This window comes from Dioscorea cayenensis, chromosome 20, assembly GCF_009730915.1.
Source record: "Dioscorea cayenensis subsp. rotundata cultivar TDr96_F1 chromosome 20, TDr96_F1_v2_PseudoChromosome.rev07_lg8_w22 25.fasta, whole genome shotgun sequence".
NCBI lineage: Eukaryota > Viridiplantae > Streptophyta > Magnoliopsida > Dioscoreales > Dioscoreaceae > Dioscorea > Dioscorea cayenensis.
In genome coordinates, this window is record NC_052490.1 from 31,198,939 (window position 1) to 31,208,649 (window position 9,711).

At 29.4% G+C, this 9,711-nt stretch overlaps 1 protein-coding gene across 2 annotated transcripts; it reads right to left on the minus strand.

The window, feature by feature from the left end:
- Positions 1–3,853: 3,853 nt before the first annotated feature.
- Positions 3,854–5,306, minus strand: LOC120251080 (probable WRKY transcription factor 65). Of its 2 annotated transcripts, none has more exons than XM_039259623.1 (3): positions 4,889–5,306; positions 4,655–4,807; positions 3,854–4,553 (listed from the first exon to the last, which is right to left on the minus strand). In XM_039259623.1, the coding sequence occupies exons 1-3, from the start codon at positions 4,963–4,965 to the stop codon at positions 3,986–3,988; spliced, it is 798 nt and encodes a 265-aa protein (XP_039115557.1). In that variant the 5' UTR covers positions 4,966–5,306; the 3' UTR covers positions 3,854–3,985. The 2 variants fall into 2 exon arrangements, with proteins under 2 accessions (XP_039115557.1, XP_039115556.1); XM_039259622.1 differs by having other exon boundaries at positions 4,655–4,810; positions 4,889–5,296.
- Positions 5,307–9,711: the final 4,405 nt, after the last annotated feature.

Genomic DNA, 9,711 nt, shown 5'->3' on the forward strand with positions numbered 1-9,711 from the left:
TCGCCCATTCGGACACATTCACCAGCCTTTTCTTTTATAACCATTATTTCCTAAATAAAACTGACAACAAATTTCTTTTATGATTAATTTATTTTTAAAAAATTTATATATATAGGGGAAAAATTATACTAAAACGTTTTTATTTTGTTTTGATTATTATTATTATTATTATTATTATTATTATTATATTTACAGAAGGGCAATAATTCAGAATAATGAGCTGAGTTGCTAATGGAATGATTGATCAAACACTGGGCCCGGAAAAATATCGTCGTAGGAATGATTGACTTGGGCCTGGTTAAGTTTGTATTTTGTTCCCCTGATCGAAGAATAATGATCATTTTTATTTTTATAATTTATCTCATAATTTATTTTTTCATTAATTTTATCTTAATTATATTTAAATTTAAAAAAAAATTATTTTGAATAAATTTCTGTTATACATTAAAGATATACAAATTAGATACGGCTAATATTTCTTAAAATGCAAAAAATTATATTAAATATTTTTTAAATATAATAATATAATTAAATATTAGTAAAAAGTGCATGGGCCAAACATTATTGCTCCCTTGAGATTTAATATTTATTAAAGTAGCTTGGCTAATTTTATAAATCATTATAACTTTGTATTTGTTTATTTAATTAAAGAATGAGTATAAATGGTATTTCCATATAATAATACAAGAGAAATACTCCCTCTGTTACTTTTTAGTTGTCACATTTAACTAATTCACACCGATTAAAAAATTAGTTAAAATTAATTGATTACTTATATTTTATAAAAAAAAATTCATTACTTTCCAAAACTACCCCTATTTAAAATCCCACTAGTAGAGAATATAATTTAATGCTTAGTTGATTTTAATTTATACAAAATTGTACAAATATATTAAATAAAAGAGTAAATTTGAAAAAAAAAATTATTTAATACTGCACAAAGTTTCTAATGTGACAAATAAAAAAGAACAAAAAAGAGCTCTAAATCATGACAACTAAAAAAAGAATGGAGAGAGTACTATTTATCACGAAATTCAATACAAATACTAACCCAAAATTAGAGTTAACATTCTTAGTTCCGAGATTAGCAACCCCGGCTTTGGGGATAATATTAGTGTGTGATTTTTAGTGTAAGCTATTTGTGATAAATAGCATTACTCATAATGTAATAGTATGTTTATGTGGTTAACAAAATTTGCTTAAAAATCACTAATATAGGTTTGCTCTAAATGGTAAAAGTGAAAAAAAAAAAATCCCTCGGGTAAGCAATTTTTCTAATTTTTATGTATTTTGCTCGTGGCGTTAGGTAGATAAATAATAATAATAATAATAAAGGTAGTCGCTGGAGATTCATCTCAGGCATCTCATGGTACTACTCTCAATGTGAGTGACAGCTTGGAAGGGCCCATGGCTCAAATATCTTCTCTTATATTAGTCTCTTATCTTTATGGCCTCTCTTATTATATGTACTTTTGTTTATCATTTCACATGATAATTATGATATATCATTCCATAAATAAAAAATAAAAAATAACATCCCTATTCAAGATGAACTTTTTTTTTTCAATGTTTTTAACTTTGTAGCATTTGGAATTTATGCACAAGTACTTTCTTCCATATATTTATCTTTTAATCAATCTTGATAATTTTTGGATCAAGTGGTAATTAATTGAGTTCAGATAAAACACAAGCAATCCACTATTAAATTTAATTATTTAGGTATTGACATTGTTTTTGTTTTTTTGTTTTGTTTTTGTTTTGTATTTGTTTTATTTTTAATTTTTTGATAAAAACATGTTTGAATACTGTAACTGTTGTGTATTTTAAAAACTGAAAGCAAAAATATGTTTATTATTATGATGTTTTTTTATCATTTATTTTCAAAATCATATTTTTAAATTTTTTTGATAAAAATTTATTTTTTTATAGTAGTTTACTTGATTGTATTATTAAATAAATTAATAACATATACTGGTATTGTATGGTATAAAATATATTATAAAAATTGTAACATTTGAAACAAAAAAATATTTTGAGGTTTTCCTTACAAAATTTAATATTTTCTTAAAAATATATTGTTTTAAAATTATTTGTATTAATTTGTAAAAAATTTGATATATATATATATTATATGTTTTATCCTAGTTTATAAAAATTAAGGGTAAAACAATAATTTTTATAAATACATTATAAAAATATAATTTTTTATACGACATAAACTAATTTGTAAAATATCAAGCCCAAATAATAAATTTTTATAAATATTTTTCTTAAATATATATATTTTTTAAATTATTAGTATTAATTTGTAAAAAAATTGATATTTTTAAAAATAAATAATTAATAATAAAGGGAATTAAAAATAGAGAGAGAGAGAGAGGAGTAGAAGAGGAAATATTTCATAGTGAGAGAGAGTTTTGAAAATGTTTCCAAAAAAGTTGAAAAAAACATAAAAAAAATTTATTTTTCTTTTGAAAACATAGGTGTTGTTTTCAAAATTTTTTTAGAAACAAAAACACCTTACTAAACGTGTTTTTTTTTTTTTTATTTTGTTTCCAAAATTTAGAATTAGCAACAAAAATAAAGATTTGGCAATAATGTTAAACGAGCCCATATTTATTTATTATGGGTTCTAGCCCAAAGTTAAAATCGCTCAAAATATGAATATGATGATTCCATTTTTGTGAAGACAAACTTTAATATATTTTAGTTACCACCAAATTATTTGTACAATATTATTTATTTCAGGAAAAAAAATGGGATGCCTACTTGTCATGCCTAACTAATATCTCAATGTCTAATTTAATTAATCCCTGAGCTGGATCAATTGATGTGTTCATTAAATGTTAGATAAGTACTTTAATATGTCAAAGAATTACATAATTGTTTGAACAATATGTATGAAGAATTCTTACAGAGAAGATGCACATTTAGACATTGGATTTTTGAATGTAGTGGGTAAACTTTGAATTTATTAGAAAAACCAATATTGGTTTTAGTATGCATTTAAGTCTTATTTTATATCAACATAAAGTATAAACAAAATTTATATTTTAAAATAGAGGGTGGCATCCCAATGAAATAAGCAATCAAATATTTGAAAACTAATAATCCATGTTAGGTTAACTTGTGCATAAATTTTGGATCTTATCCACACACACACACACTAGTTCTTCTTGCCATGCTTGTGATTGAACTATTAATTAAAGTCATCATCCTTGTCATGCCAGCAATATTTATTTTATCTCAAATTCAAAGTCCAACATGCATGATAATCTTTTACTCTTAAACAAACAGGCTCTCCCTACTAACTCCTCTTCAAATCTTCAAGTTTGATAAATTTAAGATGATCAATAAATCATTCTTAAACATACTTAAAAGATTTAATTAACTACAAGATATATTGTTCACGGAGACAGTAAGTAATAGCAGCTTTCTTATATAAAGAGGCCATAATCACACATACAAAGATGTTTGTATTTAAAACTTTGTGTGATGATAACCATAATGTGTTGTGGGGTTTGAAGTCCCAAAAATATTGGAAAGTGGCACTAATGTAAAAAAAAAACATCAATCATTATTAAAATTACTTAATTTGTATAACCATGCAGTTTATCCGTATTTATTTTAAAAAAATCATCTGAATAATTTAATTATCCGCTGATTACATAAAATGAAATTAATTAAACACTAAAATTGGAGTAGATCATGGAAACAAGAAAGATTAGCATATTGTTAATTAATTCTACTTCATTGTTAGAATTGAAGTATTATTAATCGAGGACTAAATGGGATGAAGTGAGAATTTTAAGGGATCTATCATCTATATATGTAAATACGAAGAATTGAGGAGTAAAAATGAAAATTGAGTAAAATATAGAGAGGTATATTCAAAAGAAAATCGAAAGAAAGTGGCCAATCATGGAAGGGACCCAACCGTTGTTTCGCTTTCATTCGTTGATGATCCCGAGGGACGCCGGCGACATCAGCACCCCGAGCTAGCCGCCGCCGTCACCGTCGCCGTGGCCGCCGCTTGGAACCCTCGACGAAACACCATCGAGCACTCCGGAAGCTCCCCCAACCCGGCGAACAGTGAGTCCTCCTCTTCCTCCTTTTCCCACTCCCTCTCCACCTTCTCCTCGCTATCATCAAGGAAAAGGATCCCGGCCGAGCAGCCGGCGATCGATCCGTATAGCATGGTATCATCCGATCCCTCCGTCGGAGACGCAGACGGCGACGGTGATCCGACGTCAGAGAACCACACGCCGCCGAACTCTACTCCGCCGAGCATGTCACCAGCGATCAGATCCGTGAATCTCTCCTCTGGATCGGGCTGGATCGGGCCCGGATCGGCTTCCTCCACGGCCGCCGCCTTCGATTTCGGTGACACCCGCGAGGTTACGGCGGCGCCGGCGTGCTGGTTCTTAGGGAGCGGCCAAGGGTGGTTGTGATCGGAGGAGTAGGTGACGACGAGCATGGTGGGGTCCACGCGGCTCCTCTCCACCTGCTTCCTCGCGGGACAACCTTTGGAGCTACTGCACCTATAGTAACCCCTAGAAAACAACACCATAGGGTGCCGCGCATGTTAGCCAGACCCACTAGGAACAAATCTAAACTGCGCGGAGGGAACAGGATAGGATAGTTAGGGGAGTACCTAGGGTACGGTGAACCTTTGATTGGTTTCTGGCCATACTTACGCCAAGCCCATGAGTCCGTCGGCGGCGCCGCCTCCCCGCCGGCCTTATTCCTCGGCCCATCGCCATCTCCTCCGATGGGCACCGACACCACCCTCTTCTCAACCGTTCGCCTGCTGCTCAAAATTTTGAAACTTTCCCATCAAAATCAGAAACTCAAATCAAAAGCTCATCGGAGCAAAGCCAAGCTTTACCTTTTCTTGGGTGAGGGGCCATCGGAGGATCCCGGCTCCTCCACCTCGTACGTTGTTGCCGTGCCGTTGTCGTCCATGATCAAATCAAGCCTCTTAATTTCCAAACATAAAGACAGAGAAAGAGGAAGAGAAGTGGGTTAAGTTAAGAAGGGCGGCTCTATAAGGGTAGAATGCGTCGTCCTTTTTGAGCTTATAATAAAGAAAGTGAATATTTAAGCAGGTATTAATTTGGGAGTTCTCGTCTGCATCAAGAGAGAGAGAGAGAGAGAGAGAGAGAGAGAGAGGAAGGGGTGGACGTGGGGGCAAACTCCCAACTAAACTATTCATATTCAAAGAAGTGACAGTGACGTCCTTGCGTATAAAACCATTTCTTTAGTTTCGTTCCCATTTGGATTGATTGATTTTGAGAGAGATAGAAAACGAGGTGTAATTTTTAAAAAAAAAATTAAATTAATATATAATATAATATATATAATATTTAGTGGTGATTAGGAAAACAAGGTGGTGATCCGGCACATGCTTCTTACTTCTCTGCTTCTTGTTTCCTGGTATGGATTCTTTTTTATTTATTTATTTATTTATTTATTTTTCTCTTTTTTTCTCCTCGGCCTGCAGCATCTCTTGATCTCTTCATTCTCTTCTTGTTGGATTTTAACTCTACTTCTCTAGTGTTTTTTTTATCCATTTGTTTGTTAGGGTAGAAATAGAGTAAATTTAGATCAAATAGCTTTAAAGTAAAGTATAGCACAATTTTATTTTATTATTATTTTTTTTAAGATAAGGTGAAATGTAATAAAATATCTTTTTAATTAGCGTGATTTATTCATTTTTTTCAAAAAAAAAAAATGTAATAAAAAATGTAATTAAATACTACGTAACGTTATAAATTTTTTGTATACTAAAATTAAGGTGCAAAGATTTTGTAAAATTACAGCACAATCAAAAGCTAAAATTATTTTTAATTAAAAAAAAAATTGGTCAAATTACCTTTAATATATTTGAGATCAATAAATACTGTTTATTGAAGATAAAAGATGACATAAAAATAATTGTACTATAACTTAACCACTTATATTATGTTTTATTACTTGTGTTATTTCTATGCGTGCATCAAACAGACCCATAAGATTTACATTTAATTTCTATTGCATGAATAACAATGTAGCAATAGAATGTTATTCTTATATCTCTACTATTTATTTGTTTTATTAGACGTTAACCGTTAAACATATGATTTGTTCATATTTAATATATATATATGTTATTTATGCAGGAGACTTTAGTATAGGGCAAAAAATTACCGACTAATTAGTTACTCTCGCTTTTTGCCCTTTGTTATTTTATCTTTATGTGAAACTGTAACAATGCATGTGTTCGTTTAGATGGATTTTTGTATAGAAACAATGTTGCATTTAGGGTTTTGTACACCGTAAAAAGCCTTGCATTGTTTTGATTGATTGGAGCAAACAACCGTACAAGCCATCGTCTAGCAAGTGGCGGCACAAGAGTAACTCTTTGTAGCGGACCACATGAGAAGGGTCTGGATATATAGATAAAATGAGTGGGGATTAAATCATTAAAATATGCGCCTTTGTTTTTATGGTGTATTTCCCTTTGTGTACTTATCAACTTAACTTTTAATTATAATAACCGAAACAAAGTATGGTGCTTGTTTATTCCTATAATTGGAGAGATTAAAAAACTACTAACTTTGCTATTACTATTATAGGGTAGTGTTATAATAATAGAAGTGTACCAATTATGGTTAATAATCTTCTAATTATAAATTTTTTTTGTCATATAATATTGGATGGAAAAAACTACTATTTTTCCCGTAATAGATTTAATGTATATTGTGTGAACAGTATCAGTGAACATAAGTCTTACACACTTTATAGTGAGTTACCATGTACTATCAATAATTTCAAACATAAGTCTAAAACTTGTAAACATAAATTTAAAAATTATATTAATACTCTAAAAAAACTCTTTTTAATATGACCAAATTATCCATCATTTATTTTCGATGTTCATATTTTTAAATCTTCCTCATTAAATGTAATATCTGCAAATCTTGTGGACTGAACATAAAATATTAAAAAAAAAAAAAAAAACTTTTTTGATATATATAATAAGATGTAATACTACTTTTAACTAATTAATTATAGGATAGAAGTTTTTGAAAGCAAACAATTCCTTTGTTTTTCATGAATTTGAAATATATAGCATCAGCATGTGTTAGTAGTTGGATTGTTTGAAACTAAACCTTGATCTCTGAAAATATTATATAAATACAAAAAACGCGGTTTGGTTAAGTATGACATTTAATTAATCTTTAATATTTTGGACAGTATCACTCCCCCTTTTTACTTCATTAATCCACCGGCTCTCATGGACCGCTTCCTGCTCCGTTTATTAAGATTAATTAAAGAAACTATTATTCATTATATTAATGGCAACACTCAATCATGTCACATATCTTATTCATCAATTTGCATTAAAATTTTGAACCCAAGTTACTCATGGCATATGATAATGCCATACTTTTCTTTTCATTAACAATCAGGTACAAAATTTATATTTATTTAATACATTAAATAAATGTGTAGGAAATAAGAAAAGTAAGAACACTATTTTGGCTCAATTTAAAAAATATCTAAAAAAAATAAATTCAATGTCAATGATGAATACTGTAATGAGTGTAATGACAATAGGCTAAAAAGAGAATACTATGTATGTTCAAAGTCCACACTATTTTTATTTTTTATTTTTAATAAGGCTATTACTTGCATAATGCATCACAGGTACTAGCATTTATAAGTTTTAAATATCTATGCTTCCAAAAAGTCTAAAGTCTGACCCTCGCTTTCAAATTTTCAATAAGAGTTACATTGTCCAAAAGGATGAAAATGTGAAATTTCGCTGTACTTTCCTCATTTGAATTTAAGGCTTTCTAGAAGCTGTGTGTTTGTTTTTTAATAAATAAATTCAAGTTGGCTAAGAGATCTCATTAGTGGGCGGGCCAATGGAAAAACAAGGCGCCAGTGTTTATTTGTTTCTCAGTGAAACTTCTTCATATGTGGGTTTGGTTCATTTCAACTAATATTTGGTAGAAAGTTTTTAAAATAAACAACATATCAATTCAGAACTGATGGGTAATATTAGTTATGTGTTGTTATGTTTAATTTGATGTAATTTACGTGATCAAGTGAGTCAAGCTAGGGACTTTCGTCTTTTTTGTAAAAAAAAAAAATTTGCCTTTATATATATACACGTACGGTTGTGTGTCCACAGTCACAAACCATGGCCGATAAAAGCCTGTGCCTAAGGTCCCTTCATCGTTTTTGTTTTTGTTTTTATTTAAAAATGACGACAAGCACCGCTATACAAAAAGATGTTAGATAGAGAAGCCATTATGGTAGTGTATAAATTATGGATGTCTAATGAGATCATAATTCCACAATGGTAAACCTCATTATCTTGCAACGATGGAGAGGTAGGTATAGTTAAAAAATGCAGTGGATTTTAAATTATAATGTAGCTGTAATTACTGAATTTAAAAAATATAAGGATTGTTAAATCTAGTGTTTGGTTTGATGTAGTTGGAATGATGGATTATAAAATTTTGTGTTTGGTGGGAGAAATTTATAAATATAGATTTTGAAAATATTATTTAGTTCGATATATTTATATGATATAAATACTATTGGTGTGGTTACCCCACGTTGATTCAACATTAAATATACAATTAAATATTACCAGTAACAAAAATAATTATACATATAATTATTTTATTTTAATATATAATTATGTTTTCATTACACTTTATTGTTAATTTTAATAATTATATTAAATATAGTACATAATTTATGATTTTTTAAACAAATTATTGATAAAAATATAAAAATATACTATTTTTTATTTTACATGATGGAAAATCTTAGCATACCAAACAAAAAATTAAAAATAAAAAATTTGTAAAATAATAAAAACTTAAAAAAATTTATAAATTAAAAAAAAAAAACAAAGATAATAATAAATCTAGATTTCTTATTATCCTGTCAAAATCTTAGTCTGATAGATAATAAAAAAATAAAAATTCCATATCACATGACACCACGTGCAATACTCTCTTAAAATTATAAAGTACAGGAGTTTGAACTATGCCCGATTTAGTTGTAGTTACAAATACAGCTAAATCCATCACCACTATAGTTGTAACTACTTTGAATTTCTCAAATCCACTCAAATAAACTTCAAATTTTAAATTTTAAAAGATGTTGTAATTCCAGTTACATGTACTTTTAAATACGGCCAAACAAACACACATTTAACCTTTTTTATTTTATAATTTTATTCATTTTAAATTTTTAAAATATATAAAGAAAATGATGCATTAAAAAAGATGCCACAATCAGCTGATGCTGCAAAAGCTTGATTGGGAAACAAAAAGTCAAGTTATAAGGAGAATGTTAAAACAAAATTAGAGGATTCTTCAGCGCTTATCTGGTTCAACTAAAGGATAAGCATTAGAACATTGAGCACGGGTGAGTGTTTTCTTCAAAAGGACATTGGGATCCATCAACCATCAATGACTAAACAAGGACCAACAACTGATCCCTTGTTTTATCTGATAGATTAATGCTCCTTCATGATCTAATTATATATATATATTATTTGGTAGGGAAATGGGGACATGTATATTGGCCTCTTGTTGAATAAAATGCATTTAATTTTTACCTGCAATTTTGATTGTCAACAAGTACACAATCATGCAGGAAAAGATATAATACCGCCTTCATGTGTAGGATTTAAGCAGTTTA

Bases quoted from the DNA above. Each gene is read 5' to 3' on its own strand.
- LOC120251080 (XM_039259622.1), bottom strand. From the start codon at position 4,965: ATGGACGACAACGGCACGGCAACAACGTACGAGGTGGAGGAGCCGGGA. The intron at 4,811-4,888 runs GTAAAGCTTGGC...AATTTTGAGCAG, and splicing joins GGCCCCTCACCCAAGAAAAG to CAGGCGAACGGTTGAGAAGA. The intron at 4,554-4,654 runs GTACTCCCCTAA...GTTGTTTTCTAG, and splicing joins AAAGGTTCACCGTACCCTAG to GGGTTACTATAGGTGCAGTA.